At 46.1% G+C, this 25,362-nt stretch overlaps 1 protein-coding gene across 2 annotated transcripts in view; it reads right to left on the minus strand.

Moving 5' to 3' along the window:
- Positions 1-25,362, minus strand: part of NPLOC4 (NPL4 homolog, ubiquitin recognition factor) — a 50,147-nt gene that overhangs the window by 15,022 nt on the left and 9,763 nt on the right. For both annotated transcript variants that reach the window (XM_044938690.1, XM_006064202.3), the window contains exons 3-12: positions 24,855-24,967; positions 20,469-20,645; positions 18,898-18,946; positions 18,095-18,189; positions 16,285-16,408; positions 15,233-15,412; positions 12,427-12,513; positions 10,392-10,463; positions 9,851-9,977; positions 5,919-6,079 (exon numbers count right to left, since the gene is read on the minus strand). In XM_044938690.1, coding sequence (XP_044794625.1) covers positions 5,919-6,079; positions 9,851-9,977; positions 10,392-10,463; positions 12,427-12,513; positions 15,233-15,412; positions 16,285-16,408; positions 18,095-18,189; positions 18,898-18,946; positions 20,469-20,645; positions 24,855-24,967 — 1,185 coding nt within the window. The remainder of the gene's footprint in view (positions 1-5,918; positions 6,080-9,850; positions 9,978-10,391; positions 10,464-12,426; positions 12,514-15,232; positions 15,413-16,284; positions 16,409-18,094; positions 18,190-18,897; positions 18,947-20,468; positions 20,646-24,854; positions 24,968-25,362) is intronic.

Raw genomic sequence — 25,362 nt, forward strand, 5'->3', positions numbered from 1 at the left:
CCTGCTGTAGCCTTCTCGGGGGAACTTTGGGAGACCATGTGAAACCCCTGAAATATAGGTTAACCTTTGACAAAACAATGCTGTTGGTTTGCTTGGAATGTCCCAGGTAACTTAGAACACACACGGAGTGAGCTCCAGATGAGTCACAAAGCACAGCTAGTCAGTGCCAGATGCTAGGACAAACCCATGTTGGGCTGAGGACAGGTGGGTAAATGATGGGTGGGACAGAGAGGACTCCACAGGCCCCCAGAGAGCACCGGTCCCCTCCACAGCCACCACACCCCAGCTGCCTGTGTGCTCTCTCCTCCCCACCGCAGCCACCTGTCAGCTCTTCCAAATCCTCATCACTGAGGCCACAACCCCCTCATGCCGGGAGAATCCACCTTGCCACCCCCCTGCCTGGGCAGCCACCTAAGAGCAGCATTCCCTGGGGTCTCTAAGACCCTTCTTGTCCACTGAACAGTCCACCTTCTCTCCTCTACTTCCTGGGCTTTAATCTGAGGTGTCTTGGCAGATAACCCTGAAGAGGCACTTTTGGTTGGCACCTCTCTCCTTCCTTCCTGTCCCACTGCATCCAACTTCAAAACACGGGCACCTCTCCCCACTTTGACAGAAGGTGCTCCCCGGCCATTCTTTCACTGGCTCCACAGAGCTTCCCAGGACAAACAGATCAGAGCTGCAGACAAAGGTGGACCCTCAAGCTTTCCAGCCCTGTCCTCTGTGTGAACCCACATACAAATGTGTGTACATACATGAACCAACATCTACAGGAATTGGGAGTTTTACTATACATACAGACACATTTTATTTTTAAAATGTATTTATTTACTGAGCTGCGCCAGGTCTTAGTTGTGGCTTGTGGGATCTAGTTCCCTGACCAGGGACCGAACTCAGGCCCCCTGCATTGAGAGCAGAGTCTTAGCTGCTGACCACCAGAGAAGTCCCATACAGATACATTTTAAATTTTACTTCATGAGTTTTATCGCATATCTTCACATAATTTTCAAACACACATTTTTAGTGATCACAGAATATCCCACCATATAGATGTATTATAATTTAATGTTCCCGTTACTAGACTTTTAGATTGCTTTAAGTTTTTGTTACCACAGATAACACCATGATGAACAGCCTTAGACAAACATGGCTATGTGTCCTGTTTACAAGGTATATTTTAAATCAACCCCAAAGCCCACAGGAGGACTAAAAGGATTACTTAAATGTTTGCTTTCATAGGTCTCTTTGCTCAAACTGATATTTTCCTGAAATGTATGAGAAATGATTGTGTCAACTCCTACAGGGCTATAAACAATTCTGAGAAGCCCTTCTAGCCTGCTCTCACTAACGGGCACGTAAGCAATCTAAGAAAACAGCGGCATGATTAAGGAAATAATATGTTCCGGGACAAAAGGGAGCTCTCTTCTTAAGGGGAGGAAACTTATAACAAGACATGGAAATAAACAGCAAATTTCCAACATGATAAAGGGTACAAAGAAACAGCACACAAAAAAGCCCCACAGCAAACTCACAGTTAATGATGAAATCCTGAAAACACATCTTTTACAATTAAAAACCAGACAAAAGCACTGGTTATTCAACTCTTCCAAAAGCCCTAGCCAGCACGAGGAGCCAAAACGAAGGGAACAATCATCACTCCTGCATAATGCAGAGAATCCAGAACACATGTACAAATGAGAGGAACAAGTAACAGAGAGCTGAACTGCCAAGCGGTGCTTACTGCAGTATGCAGAAACTATAGGGCACCTAGGACAACCCAACAAACAACGGACAAAACCTTCAGTGAAAAAATCCTGACTTTCTGAGAGACGGCAAGGCTATTGCTCGGCTCTGTGTGTGTGTGTGTGAGAGAGAGAGAGAGAGAGAGAGAGAGGGAGAGAGAGAGAGAGAATCACATCTGGGTGAGAGAGAGAGAGAGAGAGAGGGAGAGAGAGAGAGAGAATCACATCTGGGTGAAACCTGTGTGTGTGTGTGTGTGTGAGAGAGAGAGAGGGGGGGGGGGGGGAGAGAGAGAGAGAGAATCACATCTGGGTGAAACCTGCAGGCTGGTCCTAAAGTCTACAGGAGGCAGGGGAGGGTTAGAAACAGTCCAGGCTTGGGGAGATAAGCAGGGCAGGGCTGCAACGGATTGGGGAAGAGTGAAGTTACAGTGACTTGAACAGCGCGGTACTGGTGCTGGCTGAGCAACACTGGCCAGGGGACAGAAGGGAGGACAGAGGTGAGGCCACGATCACAGAGATGACTGCTAATGGAGAAGCACCACAGATCAACAGAGAAAGACAGTTTTCCCAATAAATGGTGTTCAGACAGAATATGGCTACAATAAATTAAGAGGAAAACTGGGCCCCTACCTTGGAACACACATTTGAAGCAATCCTGCTGCTGCTGCTGCGAAGTCACTTCAGTCGTGTCCAGCTCTGTGTGACCCCATAGACGGCAGCCCACCAGGCTCCCCCGTCCCTGGGATTCTCCAGGCAAGAACACTGGAGTGGGTTGCCATTTCCTTCTCCAATGCAGGAAAGTGAAAAGTGAAAGTGAAGTCGCTCAGTCATGTCCGACTCTTAGCGACCCCATGGACTGCAGCCTACCAGGCTCCTCCGTCCATGGGATTTTCCAGGCAAGAGTACTGGAGTGGGGTGCCATTGCCTTCTCCGTGAAGCAATCCTAGGTGGACTTAAAACCACCAACCTTAGAGAAGACAAGATAACAGATTTTCTTTATGATTCAAAATGCCAAACCGTAGAAAGCTGACCACATGAAAATGCAAGCTTTCTGCTTCAACGACACCACAGGAGAGAAGAGGCAGAGGTGTCACACTCCTGACATGGTCAGAGGCAGGGAGAAGACTGAACCACCCGGGGAGGAACAGGAGACAGATACAACCAGCACAGCACAGGAGACAGGACGGAGCAAACAGATGAAAAAAAAAGGAGCCTGGCCTCACTTATAATCAGGATGGCACAATGACAGCTCAAGAAAACGCCCCATGGATGTCTGAATGGTGAGCAGGACTCGGGCCCGAGGCTGTGGAGCACGGTGCCTCACATGGCATTCTGCTCACAGTGGACTTGTGCCAAGGCAACACAATGGCCACACACAGGTAGGTCTCAGGCTGCTCCAGGGTAAGGGAACGTGGCCTAGCTTGGAGGACACAAGAGCACAGTTTTGGGTCTACTGTGTGCAGCAACATGTAAAACTCACAGTACCTGGTTTAGGAAAACATACATAGGAGGTAAAACTAGAATAAAAGCAAGGAAGTCATACTGCACTCCTTCTGGACGCAGACAGGAAGACCCAGCAACTTCAGAGGCCACAGGAACGTTCTGGTTCTTAATTCTGGGAATTAGTATTTCTGCTTTTTTAAATTTCTTAAACATGTTTTATAAATAATCTTTTATATCTACTCAGTATTTAATTTTTAAAATTCTGGGGAAAAAAAAGAGATGGCAGCCTGATGACCTTGGAGCAATGTGTGCACACACACTGAGCGTGCCGGGCTTCACAGGTCTTTGCAGCTAACAGGGAACAGCTTTCCATGAAGACACAGACCCCATCCCCCAGACTGGCAAGCTGTCCCCAAAAGGCTCAGGACCACAACTAGCAGGACCACCAGGTCTTAGGGTCTATAAGTGAGCCATTCTGCATTCCGAAACATGCCATACAAACATATCTTGTAAGACAGGAACTTTTGGGGAGAAGATCAAACTTTCACAGTGGTTCCCAGCATGGTGTGATTTTGATGTGTGAATGTTTAATAATGGTTTAAGAGTATTTATTCAGAGTACCTGATGCACACAGAATTTGTGTAAGGGCAAAATCTGTGTTATCAAGCCAGAAATTGTTACTGAACACCACAGGAGAGAAGAGACAACAGAATTTTTAATCAAGACTCTTTGGAAATGTTTCCTTTCAAGAATGATATGGAGAACCCTTTCCCAGAGCTCCTTACTGTCCCACAAATCTGAGGGGACGCCTGAGCGAGCTATCACAGGCCAGCCTCACTGTCTCTTCACTGCCACCAGCCGAAAGGAGCAGATACAGCATCGAGGCCTCCCTGCTCAGCGAGCATTTCCTGACAGGCTGCTACAGAGCAAAGACAGGTTACTTGCTACCATAGTGACCCGGCCTTCCTGGCACAATGACAGTCCCTGCCCCCACTACCCTCAGACCACGCAGAAGCTCAGATTCAAAAGTAAAAGGCAGACCTTCATTCCAAAGAGCTGAGGGGGAGACCAGGGGCAGGGACAAGACCCTCAGGCCCTCGCATTTTTCCTTTGCACATTACCCACTGCCACAGATGCCCACAGCAGGAAAGATCCAGCTTCAGACAGTCTCAGCCCCGTTTCTAATCCCTGAGGAGGTGAAGTCTTTGTCACAATCATGTAGTGTCTAACCTTCAAGTCACCACCAGGATGAGGCCCTGGAGCCCCTCAGCTCTGGGCGCTCTCCTGGGTGTCTGACATGTCCCATAGGTAGTAGGGTGTGTCCTTGGCACCGAATGCTATTCAGCAATGAAAAGAATGAAGCACTGCAGACTGCAGGCATGGATGAACCATGAGACACTGTAAGTGGTGAAAAGTCAAGTCACCAAAGACCACACACTGTAGGATTCCATCAAGGAAACCAGAGAAAGCAAATCAGTGGTTGTCAGGAGTTGGGAGGACTGGGGTGTAATTGCTAAACGATGCAGGGCTTCTTTTTTGGGGACGAAACTGTTCTAAAATTAGATGGTGGTGATGGCTACGCAACCCTGCAAATATCCTAAGAGCCCCTGAGCTGGGCACTTCAAATCAGTGAACTGTGTGATGTGCAAACTGCATCTCAATAAAGTTATTTAAAAATACAGCCTTGTTGGAACAATAAAAACAAACAGAACAATGACTAGACACTGTTTAGCGTCTAGTCATTGCACACACTGATACAAAAAGAATGCTAGAAGAATCAAATCATTTTAAAGAAGCTGGATCGTCACTCTTCTGGGCTTTCACTGCTTGCCTATTTTTGGTTCCAGGCCCCTTCTGCCAGCAAGTCTTTGTGGCCTAAGTGCAGTAAGACCACAAGCAGAACTGTGAGCCTACAACTGGTTACGTGGTGAAAACATCCTTCAGCAATGGAGACGAGGTACTTCTCAGACATACGAAAGCAGCCCTGCACCACAGGAAATAAAAGCTCCTCCAGGAAGAGCAGTGCCAGAGGGAAACTGGAGTCTGCCCAGGATGGGGAGCAGGCACAGAGCCCGACTGTGACCCCGAACAACTACCACAAGCAGGACGGGAACCAGGTCACGAGCCTCCAGAGAAGCACCCAACGCGGACTGTCCAAACCAGATCACAGCTTTCTTTATTGGGAGGGGGCAGGGGTGTGGCACGCCATACAGCATGCAGGACCTCAGCTCCCGGACCAGGGATGGAACCCGTGTTCCCTGTAATGGAAACCCAGAGTCTTAACCACTGGACCACCCGGGAAGTCCCCACAGTTTTCAATAAAAGTCATTTTTATAGCTTTCACAGGAAACAGATTTAGAAATGGATGACTGGATCTCCTCAGGAGGGCCCCACTTCTGTCAGGCAGCTCCAACCTTCACTCCTGCTGAGGCCCACAGGCACCAATTCTCCTTTTCAGAAACTGAAAGAGTCTGTGCTGCAATGGTCTCACTTGTTATGCACCCCAACCCCAGTGTGCAGCATCCCCACTTCTGCTTATAAGCCCTGACACCACACAATCCTGCATAGTCAACAAAAGTCCTGGAAAAGGTACAGATTCCTTATCCACAAGCTGGCTTCTAGATGACCATGGTGGACCCATGGCCAGAATGCACCAAAATTAGTAACGTCCAGGATAGGTCAGTGTCCACACTGCTCTCCATCCACTTTTCTCTTCTGGTACCATCGCATTTTTACCTTATAAAACACATCAGGCACGTACTGCTCGCTGCTGGACTCCTTGGCATAGCCGAGCTCAGGGGCATCCTTGCAGGGCAGTAGGCATTCATCTCGGACTAGGGCCATGCACTGATTGGACACCTGGTACCCTTCAAAGTGGACCTGGTTGTCGGGGCCACCTGCAAGAGAAAGACCTTCAATGAGAATCCACTGGAGAATGTTTAAAGCAAGTGTCATTCCTCATCTCGGATTTGCAGAACCAACTCCCATGTATGTGTCTTGCGTAGAATCAAAAAAGTTCGACTGCAGTTTCATGAGAGCTGTGGGCACAAAGCCGTGAACACAGGCTGTGGAAATGCCACTGCAGCTCCTCAAACAGGCCCACCAGCGACATGCTCTCTCAGAACTGGAGGTATGACTGTTAAACCTTCTCTAACACCCATCCAAAAGCACACTTGGGCTCCTGGATTTTAGTAACACAGGGATGTGAACAACAGAACCCCATGTTCCAACAAATTTCATTCTTGAGTGAATGCAGGAAGACAGATGGGAGTGAATGGGAGAAGACAGAAACTTTTCCCAGCAAATACAACGCTAGTTATCCGCACACTGCAGAGGGCAGTCCTGACCTCAGACACCTGGACAGCCGGCATATCTGCGAGGCAGACGTGGACCCTGCCGCAGCACTTAGGCGGCCACTCTCCCTGCACTGAGGCCTGCCCTCCACGCTAACCTTTCTCAGGTCCTACTCCATAGAAACCTGCAGCAGGGTTATAGTTCGAGGTGAGGGTAAAACCCATGGAGGCGGTCAGGCAGGACCAATCATTTGGCCGTCTTCCTTCCCTCCAGAATCAGGGTCACACCCTGACAACTGCGATAGCTTCGGAGAATTAAAAAAAAAAACAAAAAGCTCTCAACATCTCTAACTTAGTTTCTTTATAAAAGGAGAGTAAGGTACCGATCAAGGAACACCATCCATCTCCATCCCCCAGGAAAGGGAGAGAAATTATGCATCTGAGCATCTCACAGCACTACCAAGGACAGCTCAGCCCAGATCTGAAAGGACTCTAACTGCAGATCTTATTATAAGTGATTTACTACCTTACAGTTTTAAAACCTGTCAGTAAAGTGCCAATTTCAGAGGCAAAAATTCCACGGACAATCTGTAATTTCCAAAGTCCCAACAACAGATATGACTCAATAACTGAAAGTACAGGCAGCTCCTGACTTGGAAACTATTTATAATTCTAAACATGTACCAGTTCTTTGGGCTCATCAAATTAATTCCCCATTGAAACAGTAATTTAAGGGGTTAGGTTACCATGGGAGCCCATGGAAGCCTAAAACAAAAGTGCTCACGAGAAGCAGTTCTGAAAATCTGTGGAGGTGACTTTTGTTTTTCTTAATGAAGTGGGGCAGGGTGGGGCGGGAGCTGCCAGTTTTAGCAGGCTAGAGTCAAGGTGCCGGACGCCCTGCTGTGTTCAAGCAAGTCCCTCACGACAAAGAACCGCTCCACATCACACCTGGCCTTGAAATGTCCTGTGCACACTCCTGTAGGCAAAACCCGTATTTGTGGAGACCTGGGATTAGAATCGACTGCATTTTATACACAACCACAGAAATAAACACTCATAGCTTTAACAGCGTACCATCTATGAACAGGATACCGTATGAGCTGAGGAAGGGCCCTGCCTGGCTCAGAGTTCTATGGAGGGCTGCTGGCTGAATGTCTAGGAACCATGTCACTGATGCCTACACAGGGCCCGCCCACAAGGCTGGCAGCCCTCCACAGTGCTGTCCTCAGCAAGCATCAGTCCCCAAGCACTTGCTGGCTCATGGAGTGCACTGTCTTATTACACGTTCCTTCACTATTATTTTTCCTTAATGTTACAGTCATCCTACGACTCTGCCTTCTTTTTAGAATCAGGTGTGTAGGCTGGTACCTTATCTATGAACTTTACTTTCTGGATAGTAAAGACGTGTCATAAATGTACTAAAGAGCAGGTATCAGGTCTGATAGGTTTGAGAACCACCAACCTAAATGCCTAGACCCAGAATCTCAGCCTAAATGAAGCGAGTGGGGGTTATGTGATGTAGGAAGTAGAAAGAGAATACTTTCCTCCCCTGTGTCAAACAGAAAGCTGGCTTGGCAAAATTCTGATAATGTACAACCTGTTTCTTCTCTGTTTTCCCCCTTGGCTCCTGCTGCCCTGAGTTTTCTCATCACAATAGGTTCCCTGCCCCATGAGGCCCTGGTAGAAGGACTCTATGCTACAGAATTAGTGCTTTCACTAATTCCTGTCCAAACTCCCATCCACTTCCTTAAGCACCTGACCCCATTAATTCACGTTAACATGTGAATGATGCTGCCATAGCCTCTTGTGCCCCAAAGTACATTCATTTCAAAGAGAAGGTGCCTGTCACTCTAAATGGATCGCAAATCAAATGGATCTTAAAAATTCAGACAGCATGAAAGATGTTTTCCTTCATGGTTCCCATGGCAGTGGTAACAGGCTCAACTGGGATTAATAGGGGATATAGTTACTTATGGAAAAGGAAATGGCAACCCACTCAAGGATTCTTGCCTGGAAAATTCCATGGCTAGAGGAGCCTGGCGAGCTAGTCCATGGGGTCATAAAGAGTTGGACATGACTGAGCACATATTTTTTAATATGCTTTAGGATGTTTGTAAACTGGGTTTTTAAACTAGAAGAAGTGTGGTAGCCATGAATGAACTGGATTATCACTTCTGTGATGGAAGAACTCAAGGCTTCACAGATCAAGGTTAGTGTTTAATAAACTGACCAAAGAGACTTTTTATGAGTTGGTTTTCCAAGTTTCAAATTCCTACTCCTTTTGAACCATATGGTCTTATACTTGGCTTTTTTCTAGGACAGCATCTCAAGTGTATTATAGAAGATTTGGTGGCACTTTTTTACAGGCCATAATCTTTTATTACTATGTATTCATGACGTATGGGCTTCCCTTGTGGTTCAGCTGGTAAAGATTCTGCCTGCAACGTGGGAGACGTGGATTTGATTCCAGGGTTGGGAAGATGCCCAGGAGAAGGAAAGGCTACCCACTCCAGTATTCTGGCCTAGAGGATTCCATGGACTGTATAGCCCATGGGGTCACAAAGAGCTGCACATGACTGAGCAACTTTCATGACATATATGTAACATGTAATACAATAGACACAATATCACAAACACACTCATCACTCCCAATAAAAGCTTTATGGAAAAGATTTCTTAAAATTACACTTCCACTCATAAATAAACAAGTAACAGGAACAGTAAATTCCTTTTCTTTTACTTAACCAGAGTCATCCTTGGTTACTGGAAAGGGGCAAAGGCAGCCTAGAACTCAGATCCAGAACCAAGTGAACCTGGACTAAGGCTAAGAGAGTGGACCAGAGGAGGGCTACACCGAGGCCACGATTCTAGCATTAACAGTTTGGGGCGACGCTGAGTTCAGGATTTCTGCCATAAACCAGAAAGAAGAATTTCATGTCTCACAGGCCCATTCAGAAAATCTATTGTAACTACGTTAACAATACAGGGCTTTTCTGGTTGCTCACTAGTAAAGAATCCACCTTTCAATGCAGGAGACCGAAGTTTGATCCCTGGGTTGGGAAGATCCCCTGGAGAAGGAAATGGCAACCCACTCTAGTACTCTTGCCTGAGAAAACCCCATGGCAGAGGAGCCTGGTGGGGTCACAGGCCACAGGGTTGCAGAGAGTCAGACATGACTTGGTGACTAAACCAACTGGGCAGCAGAGCAGGCTAAACACAGACTTGACATGATTTAATCCTTTCTTTCCTGTATCCATTCAGGCCTGGTACCAGGGTGAGGCAAAAAAAAAAGTTCCTAAAAAAAAAATGCAAAGAGGAACAAAACCTATCGACAGGGTAGTAATGGTTATAATATAACTCTGCCTCCATTTATACCTGTAGCCACTGCAGTAACAAACTTGGATCCAAAATGTCCATCTGGAGATAGTCGACATATGTTGGGATGCTTATTTTGGAAGTCTCCTGCAGTGATACATTCTTCTGAACTCAGGAAATAGGTGTCCTAAGAAAAGAGAACCAGCATATCAAGTTCTACAGCATCTTGTCAAAATATGCTTCTATTTCTTCTTTAGAAAATAGTGAGAACTAAACTATGGCACGTCACAAACTACGGTGAAATGAGCACCTACACTTACTGTTACCAACCCCCCACAGAAAACCACTTGTAACCAGTAAGGCCAGAAGCACATGGCAATTCACCTCACGGGCTGACCTCTGAAAGGCAGGGCTTTATAAAGGTAAGGAGGGTTTTGATTTCCAACACAGAATGAACAGACTCAGCCTTAATTTACCAACAACAATGTGTTGAAAATAATGTGGTCTAAAAACAAGAAGCTGTGCTGAGATGCCCACGAGTGCAGCCCAGAGCTGGTCTGTAACAAGGTCCTGCCAAGCAAACATCCCCGCCCCACCTCACCTTATTTCGACTGTATCGAACTGTACCCTTCCGAGTATCTTCTGAGACAAGGTCTGTAAATATCCAGCCAACCTGCATAAGAGAGAAAAATACCTTCTGAGTCTCTCCCTGAAACAGATGATGAATGCCTTCTAGCTTCTGCCCAGAGAGGAGACTCCTGGGAGTCAGTCCTTTCTTTCTAGGTGAGTCAGCTCCTCAGCTAAGCCATTGTCCAAACCAGGGCTCTCAAACAGTACTCAGCTGACACTGGTTGTCCTCCCCCTGATGTTGCCAGGTGGAGATGAGGGCAAAGGAGCAAAGCTCATTTATGTGTTAGAAACTAAGACTCAGCACCATCTCTGGGCCCAGCACTGTGCTAGGTGCAGGGGACTCTGGGGTGGTCAAAACTAACAGAAAATCAGTGAAAAGGGAACTGGCATTCTGGAGAGAAGGAGAAACAACGAGCAAGCAAATAAAGACAGTGACACTTCAGATGCTAGGGCTTTCTCCATAAGACAGGAGAACATACTCCCTAGAGAATGCATTTAGAATAAAAGTAAAAACACAACAGAGACTTCACCCAGCTACTCCTCTGAGCTCCAGTGCAGGGCTGAAGGAAGCATCTGAGGGTACAGGGATCTGAAACGCCAATCCCAGACCTCGGCACAGTCAGCCTTCCTGGCACGTCCTGCTGCAGCAACAGTGCCTGTCCATGTGCTCGGTGAGCCCTGGCCCTCCTGTGCCCATGAATCTCACAGCTGGTTACCCTTCCTGAACCAGAACCTGGCTGGGAAGTTAAAGAGCGATGATGGAATCCAGACACACACCCATTTCAGTCCTTCAAAGAAGTGACCTGGTGCCTGTGACCCTCTCCAGTACAACCCTGACATGAAACTCTTCAACTCCATCTCCTGCAGACATGACCAGCTAAATCAAGAGACTTTCGTTTTCTTTAAAAATGCCCAAATGAACAAAACCCCCAAGGAGGATGGCAATGGAGAAAATGAGACTTAAGGGATAAATGTAATTTAACCATTAAACAAAACAGAATCAAAATCAAGCTGAGATAAGGGCTAAGGAATTAGTGTTTGGAGAAAGGCATTTAAGTAATTTCAAGATCTTCTACTCTACCATGAACCAAACATTTATAACAAAAATGGGTTTAAAAAAAAAAAACACTGATTTCTCTTTTCAACACGAGAAACTTTCAGAATTTAAACCAAAATATGCCCCTAAATCATGATATGGATCCTTTTTAGAAACAACAGTTTTTTTCTTAAAATGAAGTAGTAACTTTGCTCCATAGCATTCCTGGGTTATAAGGCTCATTTCCAGTCTTCCCCCATTTATCTGTACAGAGTCTATTTCTCCCTGTCTAAACTGATTAGGAAACAAACGATAAACCTTACATAGCGAATTTTTAAGATGTGTTCAAATTCACATTTCAACATTATCTATAAAAAGTCATCTTTACAGTTCCTAGGAACTCTACCAAAGATGTGAGATAAACTAGATAAACAGATAAACTAGATAAACAGATTCAAAAAGAAAACCCTCTGTCTTCTAACTGCCCAGAAAACTAGCAAGGCTTATATGCTCAGATGCCTCAATTACAAACAGGAAGTTCAATGAGGACTGAAGAGGAACCACCAGAATCTCCAAGTGCAGGGGAGAGAAAATGATCAGTGCAGATAGACACGTGAAGGGAGAGCACACACCCAGAAGGATGTGCCTTAGCAGGCAGGTGGGACACAGAGCCTGGTGTCAGGTCCCTTGCAGCAGAAGTAGGGGTCTTGCTCCTGCGGCTTCTTTCCTTGCTCACTTTGAGGCAATCCGCAAGAAGTATGTCTGGTGGATTTACATGTAACAGTCCCTACACTGGCATCCTTTTTTAGGCACCCAATAAATACAAGTGAGGCTTCAAAACGTGCAGGGTCTGCATCTGACCTTGGGCAGCTGGGAGTTCAGTCCCGGATCAGGCCTGGCCATGCGCACACCCAGATGTCCCCAACACAGAGCCCAGATCCTCCCTCAAGGACAAAAATAGTCTCAGTACCTTCCTCAGGCCAAGTTTGGCAGCAATTTCATCAACCACCTCGGCCTTTGGGTCTTCAAGAAGCTCCAAGCTATTCTGTGTACCAATCTGTGAGGGTATTAAAGAGAAGGTGGATTTAGAGGAGGGATTCAGGAAAGCAGCAAGCAGCTCTGCTCCATTTCTGGTCGGCTGTCACAAAGGAGCACCAATCTCCCTTGCCAAACAGGAGATTTTCAGCAGCAAAAAAGCTCAACCAGATCCATAAGCCAAGCCCCCCAGGCTCTTTCCTTCCAGGGCTCGGCTTTGCTTTTAATCAAGATTCAGAGAACATGAAAAGCCAATATTCAGGCTGGTTCATGTTAGCAGCTCCACATGAAACATGTGGTTGTTCAGGACTAGAAAAGGCTCACTACACCTTAAGGTTCCTTTGTTTGGAATAGAAGTTAGGTTCAAAACTCCCTTGGATAAATAGTTTAACTCCAGGTAAGCTTGGCTAGATTATGCAAGGTTAGAGTTACAAAGTACCATTCATTCCCAGAAAAAAACAGCCTTGGAAAACCTGCACACAACTTCTACAGGGACAGTGCTTAGTTTCACGGGCAAGGCAGAATAAGAAAGCACAGAAGATAAACACACTCTAAGCCAACAAAAGGGCACCTGAAATGGGTATCCTGTTGACTGGTGAGGACAGCGCTCAGCTCGGGGCAGTGGGGGGGCCTGGGCTGGCTCACATGCAACCTACACTGGCCACAGGACTCCACTTCTTGCAGTAGACAAAGCATGCTGACATCTTTAATCTGCACCAAAATGCAGCTCATAGGTTAAGCATCATACTGAGCAGAAGACACGGCTATGAAACAGGAAAGTGAAGGTAACTCCAAATTGAGTTATGCTAATTGGGTATATCCTTGTAAATTAGTCAAATCCTGGCAAAATAACAAAAGAACTTTATGTTGCTGGGTATGACCCATATGGAGGTGATTAATACATCCAGGGCACAGGTCAAAGCACAAACTCAGAACAAACCTAAGGATTTTTGTTTCATGACATGTGGCATCATGAGCTTCAACTTCTAATGAGCTAGAGGTTATTAGAGGTCAAATGTTTCAACCTCCAGGATCCCCAGTTTGGGAGCTCTGATGATGCTGTGAGTAGTTTCGACGCCAAAGGCTTCCGATTCCATTTTTTGTTCAATCGTACTCTTAACAGAACTGTAAAAATACTTCATGAAAGGACCCTCCTCAAAGCTGAACTGGAACCTCATGTGCTTCCAAAAGCAGATCCTGCTTACAGAGCACATTCAGCAGCTGAAGGGTTGGACAAGCAGCGTCTCTGGGTAAGCACCTACTGCCATCTTCCATCTCCTTACAAGTGAACCATCACAGAAGGCCTGGTCCAACACTTCCTCTGTGGCTCTCAATAGATAACAAGAATGTCAAGGGGGTAGATGACACACAATTAGTATAAATACACCCAGGGAAGAACTGGTATCTCTACAGGAGCCACACACCTGCACCGGCCACAAGCCCTGCAGTTCCAGACCCTGGTTTATTAAAAAAAAAAAAAGTGAACCAGTCATAGCAAGATCTCCAGAACACAGCACAAGGTGACACACATGTGTATGGCATGGTGCCCACCAGAGATAAAGGAGAAGACAGTAGTATCTATGTACCCACTTATACTAAAAAAAAAAAAATCAAACTTTACAGATCTAAGACAAAAATTGTTTAAAGTGAGGGATACCTGTAGGGGAGGGAGGAAATTAGATGAAGGGGAAGACGCTGTTTGTAGATCTCACTTTGCAAACATACAAATTTCTTTTCCAACATTTTTTAAAATAAAAAATTTCAGGCATACAACAAAGTTTAAAGAATCAGTAGTGAACACCTATACACCCACCACCTAATTCAGCCCAACATTTACTATGTTCCATTTGTTCCTCTGTTCATGCCTCAACGCATTGCATTTTTGTGTTTTTGCATCACAGTAACCTATAGAAACAAGACCCTCTCCTAACTATCTCAACACATCATAAACCAGGATGCAACACAGTTCCAGTCTTCACTTTTGTACTGAACTTATTATATATAATAAAGCAATATGTTACATATATATATAATACAACCATATAAAAGTTTTATATAATCGTACAACAAATTTAAATACATATATATAAAACCAATCCCTAAATACTGAAAATCAAATGAACATAAATGTTGGTTATAACCTGTTAGTGACATAATCATACAGAGAAGATCTTCCAGGCAACTTTAAACACAGAAACCAACTGCTGGTCCCTAGTGGGATATACCCTAGGGACCCTACCCTTCCACCTAAACGATTCTAAACTGTTTTCAGTCCTACACTGGTGGTAATCTTGATACTGTTATTAAGTTATATGTGTGGCATAAGATAAAGAACTAGAGTAATTTTGTGACTCTAATTTCATAATTCCTAGGATAGGTGATAGTAGGCATGAGCATAGGAGATAGGGAATCAGAAGACAGCAACTTTATGACACTTTGGGGGAACTGACAAAAGTGGAATAAGATGGCAGATTAGATCTATATTAAAGTTCAACTTACTTAAATTGCTCAATGCACTTATTATATAAGAACGCGTTCTTATTCTTTGGAAACATACACTGAAATATTTAGGGGCTATGCTCTTACTCTCCAAATGTTCTTTTTGAGTGCGTCTGAGTGTCTACAGACTGTGGCAAATGATGCAATAAGAAAAGAAACAAGCAATCTGAAAAAGGCATCCCATAGAGCCGTCAAAATAAAGCAACAGAGACCCACAGACTGTAAATCATGTTCACGTCTACCTGAGGAGGCTCATAAATTGCAGCTACTTCAGCCCTGATACCAAGAGGAATGTCTTTGTGCTCCGTGTACCGTCCATACAAGTACCCGAAGTGCTGGTTCCCTGTCTTCCTCCAGAAGTCAAGGAAGCGGTCAGCAACTGTATGATTCTCAAACATGATGTTGTCCACATGTCTGTATTTCTGTAGAGTTAACAATAGGTTAAATTCAAACAGTCAATAAAAAATAATTCTTTTAGCACAAACTGTTCACAAGTATCTTTTACCTTGCTTTTTAAACACACAGACTTTAAAAATGTGCTCTGCCCTTAAATCTACTTCAGATTTTAGCAGGTAGAAGGGGTAATGGTGGGATTCCTCAATAAATTAATTCAAATTTATCTCACTGGGGGACAATCCTAGCAGTCCAGTGGTTAAGACTCTGCACTTCCACTGCAGGGGGGAGTGTTCGATCCCACATGGGCTTTCACCTAAAATAAAGGTTTTCACATTTTCTAAGTCAAAAAAAGTTTTCAAAAAGAAATTAAGACAGAAAGAAAGAAAAAAGAGAACAAGAGTGATGGATGGAAGGAAGGCAAGAAAGAAAAGGAGAAAGGTTCTCAGTCAAGGAGGTCATGGAATTCTAAGCAGCTAAACACGGGCTGGCAGCGGCAAGGCAAAGAGGAGGCTAGCTATTCTTGGAGGGCTGGACGATAAGAGTGGAAAAGGCCAGAATAACCACACAAAATTTTCCCTGAGCTCCTTCTTGAGCCAAGGCTCCTTCCTGAGCCCAGTTCCCTTCTTAACCTGGCTTGGAAAGATGTCCTGAGCTGGTCCCAGGACAGTTCTGTTTATAGTTGAGCCATAGCCAACTTCCAGAGCCACAGTTTCTTAAAAGGCAAAGTCACAACCACTAAGCATTTCAAACAGTCACCAAGAAAATTTTGCCTCCATATAAGCCAACAAGACAGAAAACTGAAGGCTCTCCTCTATGCTTGAAGGAGTCAGAGATCTTTCCTTAGCCATGAACATAAATATACTGCTTTCTGCATCTAGATGGACAGACAATATCTCACCTGTCTGTTCAGCGTGATGGCACTTGGCTGGCACTTAGTACAGATGCCGTTAGGCCATGGAAGGTGTCCCTCACACCCTGATTTAATCTTGCAACTGATGTTCTCCAGGGCAACAAATTTCCCCCTGAACAAGAAAATGCAACTTAATTAAACATTACAATGGTGAAAAGTTTAGCAGGAGGCTGGAAATAAAATGTAAGATACCTTACACTTCCTGAATAGAGTTCTCAGGAGCTAAACACGTGGTAGCAACAGCAGGGAAAATGTGCTAAAATTTATTCTAATGGAGTTCTAGCTTTTGTCCCGTACACTTAACACTGTACAGGATTCAGAACTATTTCTGACAAAAACAGTTCATTTTCACTATCACTAACATCTATGAAGATTTTCAAGAGTACTGCTGAATATCTAGATTTAACCTATGCCTCTGAGAGAAAATGAAATTCTTTTTAAATTTCATCGGCTTAACAGAAATATTTACATAATGAGTCTAGTACTTAAGATTTCTGTACAGAATTCTTATCCATAGAAAAAATGTGATTAGGATACATAACAAAGATATCACCACTCTGTTTTTGGTCAGTGAGGATGTCCTGGGCCCCACTGTGGACTTGGGGGTGAGCCTGCACAAGCGCCTGCAACCTCCGTCACTTTCCTGTTCACAAACAGCCCAGTGATCAGCACTGTCCCTACAAGCCAGCGGCATCATGAAAATGATGGCACTTGGGAAGCAAGGGTTACCACCAAGGCTATGTGTTAACGACAGCGACAAGCGAGCCCTTGGCCTAGACTGACAAAAGGCCAGCAGACCTCAGCTCACTCGTGCTCTGGTCCAGACAGCTTCAGAGTTTACCCCACGGACAAAGCAAGAATAGGCTTCTGGTAGATTTTTTTTCCCCTGATCTAAGTTTTTTTTTTAAGTCATTTCAGGATGTCAGCAGGCTATCAGAGAAAAACTACAAGCAGGCGAACATGACATTCTTCATGAAATGTTGCTGAGGTGGGTTCAACCACCATCTCCTCTCGCTGCACAGACAGGAATCATAAAATCCCAGTAAGAAGTCCGTTCCTTTTTGGTGAGGTGAACACATCAGCAGGATGGGGCTGCATGGCAAGGACTTGATGTAATTCAGAAGAAATCAAAGTGCTCTCAGCTTGCCACTGTCATAGCTGCTCTCTAAGAGCCAGCCGTGCCCACTGCCCACCTGCACCCTCCCTGCCTGCCTGGCCGAGCCTGCAGACAGCAATGCTGAGGCACCACAGGCCAAGCCAGGGATAACACCCTACCTCGGCCTTACTATGGCTGTGAAGTTGAGATGCTAACGAGGCAGGCTCCAGGGCAAAGGGCTTACGGGGGCTGTGAAACAGGAGAGCCAAGAGGATTGGGGGGAGGTGGCTCAGGTTTTCCAAAAAGCAGAGGGAAGGTGGGCTCAGACTCCACAGACACAGGACTGGCCACTGTCATGCCTCATCTCATCCATCTTCGCAAACAACTAGCTGCCAGGACACTGCATACCCGAGAGAAGGTTGCCAAGGTACCCCCAGGCCTTCACAGCGGCCACCGCCAGCCTGGCCTCTGCCCTGCACTGGGCACTGCGGACTACAGCAGGTACCAGAGTCTCCACCCACCTGTTTCCTCTTCTAGAATCAGAATAAGATTCACAAATTCAAACAATGCATGCCCAGACTCTTATCTTTACTTTTCTCACTCATATGCCAAGGGGCTTTAAGCAACGTGTGCAAGTGACGAAAAATGAACTTCTGTGCCCCGAAGCCACAGGGGTGCCACCCCCACATTCAAGCTGCTTACTTGTCAGCCCCTCCAGTCAGCTTCCGGATGTAGGCGTGGAAGGACATGTGCTTCACGGGAGGCTCCAGGTGGTTTAGGTAGTCTTCATCAAACGGCTGCCAAAACACACAGTCAACAGAGTCACGCACCTGCGACTGGGGTTGCGGCCACAGCCTCCACCTGCCCAGCCCTGAGGCAGGTGGGCAGTAGGAGAACTGGTGCTGGGTCCTCACTATTGTTCCAGGTCAGAACCCAGTATTCTGTGTACCAGTTATCTTTAAAGATTAAAATGAATCTCTATTAAATATAAGATGATGTAAGTCAAGTAAATATCAAGTAAATTTTGCAAAAAAAAAAAAAAAAAGGCCAGAAGATGAAGCAAGAGGAGCCTCATGAAGAAAATCAGGTTGGCCTTCCTGCCATAAATTCAGTGTTAACCAGTCACAAGTCAGCATTATTATGGTAACTCTCAATCTCACCAGGACAAATCAGTAGAGACGTGAGATTCAGGGCAAAGTAAATCAAAACAATGATGAACACGAAAACCACCAGGCCCAGCTTTGTGTCAGGTTTTAAAAGGATTGTCCAGGGAACCCAGTGTAAATGCTGCCCCTTTATCACAGCAATACCCTGTCCCAGCTGTTCATAATCCACCCAGAAGGTCACTCCCATAAATAAAGGCTCATCCTCTCAGTGCAGCCTGTACTAGGGGGAATACGAGGCCCAGGGCAATAAATAGATAAGTTCTTTGAACCACTCCAACCCAGCCCAGGACTTAGAGGTGTGGAGACAGCTCTGGGAACTCACTCTGCATGGACTCTCACCTCGAGAGGAACGCAGTGCACGCACTTCCCCAGAGGCCCGTGCCGGCACCTAGAGCATAGGGAAGAGAAACGCACAGTGTCAACACGTGCTCTTCTGCCTCCTTGCATGCTGATACTCACAATGCATGTCATACCTAATGAAATGCTGCCCCACCCACGTGAAATTATCTGAAATGGTACATGGTGAAGAGAGCTTCTAACAGTTTAATATTTTGGTCTGTATTAAAACTATTGACTTGTGCATCAAACCTGTTATTCCATGGATATTAACTGCTTAAAATGACACAAACTAAAAGCAAAAGTGAATGAGTTTAAAGTCAATTTAAATAAAAATGTTTGGTAAAGACTAAGAAAGTTGGTATGTGGATGTGGCAAAAACCCTGAAAATGGTACATAAATAGCTCAAGTGTGGAAAACACCCACTCTGCGTGCGTATTTTGGAAAAAAGGATGAAAGGATCACTTGGCTCTGTGGGTTTCAGTCTGCACAGGGTAGGACAGTGGGGATGCGGGAGGCTGGCGAGGGTGCTGACAGGCGCAGTCACAGCACTGTCCACACGGGGTGAGAGCGCTCAGGTGCAGCAGGTTCTGTATTTCAGAGCAAAACCCGCCTGGATCTCCCAACAGGCAGGCTCTTCCAGGTAATGCACATGGAGGCACATGAACTCTGAAAAAGATTTCTAATGAGGCCTCACAAACACTGATCAGAGTGGGAGCCACCCTGGGTCCCTGGGAGAAATGCAAATGGGGGTGGAGAGCTGACTGATGGCCACAGCCACAGAGTGGTTCGACGCCAACTGCATCTCAGCACTGTCTGGGGCCCTCTGATTGGAGACATACAAGTTCCTAATGCAGCATGCTGAATTCCAATATCTCATCTGATTGGAGACATACAAGTTCCTAATGCAGCATGCTGAATTCCAATATCTCAATGTCATGCCTGCAGAGTGATGCAGTTACACACTCCACTGCAGAGACAACTTTCACTCAGTTTTACATCAGAGTGTGAACTCAGATGTTTCTAACTAGTCTCCTTAAAAAGGACAGCCAAAAATCTGAAATAAACAAATGTACACAAGCATAAGCATTTTACACACTCCTCGGTGAAAAGTGAACATTCCAAAGGGAGCGGCACCTTTAGCAAATGAAACATTTCCAAGAAGAATGGAAAGAGCGCACTAAGTATGGAAGGCTGAGCATCGTCCACAAGAATTAAACCAGACAATGTGAATGAGGACCTGTGCCGGCGGGTGCTGGGGTTCCACCCCCTCTACCCCGCCACACTTGCTTTAGCCCTCTCTGCACATGCATCCAGGTATTTCAGGGGCACACCACAGAGAGGACTTGGTTTAAGGCTCCTCCCTTCTTTCAAATCTCTTAGTTCTCACCACTTTAAAACTTTTAAAATACAAATGGAGCACAGAGATTCAAACAATGAGAAAAAGCTCACAGTTATAACTTAAGTGAGATCTAAGTTGAAAATAGATGGTCAAACTCGAAACTTACATTTCTTCATCAGGACACATGACAGACACTTCACTTGCCTGACCCTGTGGCCCCGAGGGCACTTACAGCTGTGGGTCGCGGCTCCGGTAGATCTTCCCATCCTGCCTGCTGAGGTACTGGTCAATCTCATCTTCCACCACGTTGGGAGCGCCACAGGCCTTCAACCCCTGAGGGGCCGACGTCTCCATCTCAGACGACGGTCCCGCAAGGTTCGAGGGAAACAGGAACAACAGATCTCCATGCCTGTGCAAACAACAAATGTTAAGTTGAGGCTGTCTTCCTTTCTCCACAACCTGAGCTGCACAGAAGATCAACTCACGCAAAAACCTCTGACGCCTGCAAACAGCCAACACCAACCACCCCAACGGCCTAGACAGCAAAGCTTCCAATTGTAAGAGAGTAGAGTGCTCCTTTCCTGTCTCCCCTGTGCCTGTTCACCTTATCAAGGTCAGCAGCAGGCTCTCTGGACAAAAACATAACTTCCTTACAATCAGACTGCAGGATCTATGCTGCACAGGCACAGACACACCTAGTTCCACACAGAAGACGCACAACCTCAGCAGACACTGGGGCAGCACAGCCTCTACCCTCCTCCTCCTCCTCTGTTTGGCACCCACTTCCCCTCATTCCTTCCTTGGCCCTCTCTTTAGCTCCCTCATTTACCTCCCTGGGGCATCTTCCTTCTACTTCTTTACATTCACACACGTGTCCATAACATGCATGTCACTAATGTACAACCCTGAGATGATTAGACACACACTTTCTATATTTGCTGTTCCCACATAATCCCTCCAAAGATGGTCTGCCTCTAGTCAATGTTCCGCGGTGAAGCCACCCTACAGTACGCTTTGCTGCTCCCCCATGACAGGCAAGGCTCTTGAGAGACCTGCCACTACCATGCCACCAAGAGATGGCACAGTCTCCCGGCTGCAGGGCAGATTTCCCAGAGAGAGTACATTAGACTTCAGGAGTTTATTTGTTCTTAAAGCTGCTGACATACTGCTTTCTACAAAGGCTGCCATGATTCACACTGCAAAGGGCAATATTTGGTTTTCGATCATTTTCGATATGAACAGCGTCCTTTCCCCATCAGACCCACTGCAGACTTTGGCAGAGCCTGACTGCCCACCTACCACCATGCCTGAGGCCAGTGAACAGTCCCACCTGGGAGCACTGCGGGTCCTGAGACAATCAGTCAACCAGTCTGGGAGGAAAAGCTGTAGCACCACCACTGGGTAAGTATTTCCTTGCTCTCAAGAGGCACGTGCAGAAAGCAAGACTGGAAGCACAGCCTGGAGCCTCCAACCAACAGAGAGAACAGGCGCCTCAGCCAGGATGGGGAGGCTGGGCTGCAGCTCTTCAACGGGTCTGCTCGGCCCTCTTTTTCCTCTCACAATTTAGGGTGATAAGACGGCCAACTTGTAATCAAAGATGTCTATGTCTAACAGCAAATGAGATATTCCTAAACATCCTCCAGGTTCAGGGTACTTGGCTCAACTATCCATCAGTTTTAACAAACACACTCTAAAAGGCATTGTGGAGCTCTAAAGAAGGGAACTCCCAAGGGTCCAAAAACCCAGGGCAGCTCAAACAAGACTAGTGAGGGAACTTATGGCCAGCTCACGAGGGGAACCTTGAAGTTGGCTTGTAATCGTTCTCTGGGAGACAGAGATGAGGAGGCCTCAAGCCTGCCTGCCCAAAGCAAGTTGCTGAGCCCAAAATGCCACACAGAGCCAGATGTCTGAAGATGTCTCAACAGCTGGGAAAAAACCTACCAGCTGACAACAGACCAAGGAGAAATCCTATCTGCCTCCATCCACTATGCTGTAGACAAAACTGTCTGCGAGTCTGAAACCAAAGGCCTGCTCTTGCAAGCATCCAGGGTACACTTAGGGATGCTATTTGGTTCAGGAAACCAAAGACAGAAATTAACTTGAGTGCTGAGCCCACAACGCCCCCTTGTGCTTACAGAAACAAATGCTTCTCAGTAAGTAAGTCACTCAGTTGTGCCCGACTCTGCGACCCCATGGACTGCAGCCCACCAGGCTCCTCTGTCCATGAGATTTTCCAGGCAAGGATACTGGAGTGGGTTGCCATTTCCTTCAGTAGGAAAGCCAATAACCCCAGATCCTTCAGGGCTCCCTAAGACCAAGTTTGGGCAAATATAAGCTCTCAAGAAAAGGTCACCAAATGTACAAGATAAACGAACCACCAGGACCAAGAGAGGGTGGGAAACAATCAACAGATTTAGATAGCCAAAGACTTCAGGTGTGGAATTCAAAACAAAGGATATATACTTATGAGTGAAACGTCAGCTGGAAATGGAATGAAGAATTGTGAGCAACAAGAGGCTATCTGCAATGACCAGGGGCTCCAAGAGTGGACAGAGGGGCCACAGACTTAGTAGCTCTTCCCAAATCCCCTGCTTAGAACAGGCTAGACAACACCAGCAATAGTGCAATAGGATCCTCACAAACCCTAAACACACTCAGGAGAGACAGACTCCAGACACCTCAGGACCTGAGAGGGAAGCACCAGGTGTGTGCCAGGCCAAGGCAGAACCCCAAGGAACCCAGCAGTCTTCACTGGCAGCCTGGGGGCCAGCGTGAGAGCAGAGCAGGAGCCGGGAAGAAGCCCCTGTGAGCATATGAGCTAACAGCCAGGGCTGAAAGAAATCAAATAGAAAAAAGTAAAAAATGTAATCACTGAAATAATACAGAGACTGAAGGAGAGGTATTATTTAAAGAGATAATGGGGAAGAATTCTTTACACCTCACCTGCAGATACAGAAAATACATTTTACATCAGGTAGAATTACACACAGCACCTAACAAACCATCAAGTCCACACCTGGACAGATCAAACAGAAACCACAGGACCCCAAGACCAACAGAAGATCTTTAAAGCAGCCAGAGGGGGTTAAAAAGAACTTACAAATGAGTAAGAGAATTAGAACAGCCAGTTGAACTGTGAAAATGGCAACAAAGGCAGTGGAGTGAGCCCTGCAAGGAGCTCTGGGTGACCGACTCTTACAGACGTGGTCAGGTAACTCTCGAGCAGGGACAGGACGTGGTTCTCATGCTGCTCAGCAAGCATCACAACTATCACTGAAAAGACGCGCTCTAGGATCACCCGGAAAGACACGCCCTCCAAGTGTGACCGCATGGCAGGTGGACAGCCTTGCCTAAAGGGTACTTCATCCTGCAGCCCCCCTTTCCTGGCATCCAGCCGTCAGAATAGCTCTGAGACACACAGCTGCCACTTCCACAGTGCTCGTCCCATGTAGGGACCAGACAACCATGTGGAGGAGGCGCAAGCCCCCCACCCTCTAACAGACAAGGGTGGAGGGGCCCAGTGAGACTGGGTGACTATTCAGGCACACAGCCAGGAGTAGTGGGTGTGAGTCCAAACCTGAGTAACACCCACGAGAAGTGATTCTCAAGATGCGGAAACCCTTTGCAAGCTGCGAGGAAAGTCGGCCCTCATCCACTGGAAACGAATATACATAAGACAAGGCTTTACATCATCACAGCAGCAGGCAATGAGCAGGTGCCAAACAAGTATCCGTTGAAGAACAAATAAATTCATGTTAAAATTGCATTTTTCCCCCTAATATATACTAAATGTGAATCTAAAATGGACCACACAGATTGCCAAGACAGCCTATCATTCTGACTGGTAAAAGTCACACAGCCAAGTACCAACAAAGCCCAGCCCAACCCTCACTAGTGGTCACAGCAGCCAGGCTACCTGTAGCCCAAATAGGAGAATTCCCTGCCCACTACCTAAGGACAGCGAAAGACCTGAAGGGTTCTACTCACTAACCCGTGAGCAGGTGTGCCCACACAGCTCAGACAGGGGTAAGCAAACCTTTTCTATAAAGGGCCAGACAGTAAAATATTTTTGGCTTTGCAGACCAGACAGCCTCTGTCACAATCACTCAGCCCTGCCCTTGCAGCATGAAGACATATAAATGAATGGATGGACGCGGCTGTGCTCCCATAAAACTAAAAAAAACAGAAGAGGTCTCTGCACCCAAGAAATCCTTCTGACATTACCCATCAATTCTAAGGCATTCCAGGGGTCGTGCCAGCAAGAAATACAACACAGACCTACCAAGCAGGTCTCAAGGCAGAACTACACACAGAGTTACATTCAAGGTCCTTCTCTGCATGAAGCAGCTGAGTGTGCAGTTGCACACACACTATAACTCCTCCTCTGTAATGCATATCCCTGAATTCTGCAAGTCAAACAGATCGGCTCGACAGTAACTGTAGATTCGGCATGGCTGCCAAACACCTGGCAAGCAGCACGGTCACCCGTACTCTGGTCCACGTTCAAGACCGTAATCACAGTAGCAGAAGGAAACAGGGGAGAACTTAGTGACTTCAGGCGGGTAACTAGTGCCAGCATGCCCTCCCCACTCCCCACCTTCTCCCCTCGGGCACTCACTTGATCTTCAGCAGGTTGAGGGATTTGTTAGATGACGCTGTTATTTCTCCAGTCTTGTTTCTATTGATGTAAACTGAGAAGCCATTATTTTGGAAGCCAAACTCCTTTGCGACCTAAAACAACAGAGATTTAATAAAATATTTAAGGGAATTCCCTGATGGTCCAGTGGTTAGGACTCTGAACTTTCAGGGTTAAGGACCTGGGTTCAATACCTGGCTGGGGAACTAAAACCTCACAAGTCACACAGCACAGCAAATAACATACCAAAATATTTAAGTCTCACTACTCTGACCACATATATACATCAGACATTCCTAGTGAGTTTAGAAACTGCTCCTCCTTAAACAAATACCTCTTGTTATTTTGCTTTCTTATGAGGAAACTCGAGTCTGGGGCCAAGACATGCAGCTCAACTCTTAGGGTCATCTGAGACAGGGAATTTTGGCAGAGAAACAGAAATTATAAAATATAATCCAATGGAAATTCTACAACTGAAATAGAAAATTCA

This window comes from Bubalus bubalis, chromosome 3, assembly GCF_019923935.1.
Source record: "Bubalus bubalis isolate 160015118507 breed Murrah chromosome 3, NDDB_SH_1, whole genome shotgun sequence".
Lineage (NCBI taxonomy): Eukaryota > Metazoa > Chordata > Mammalia > Artiodactyla > Bovidae > Bubalus > Bubalus bubalis.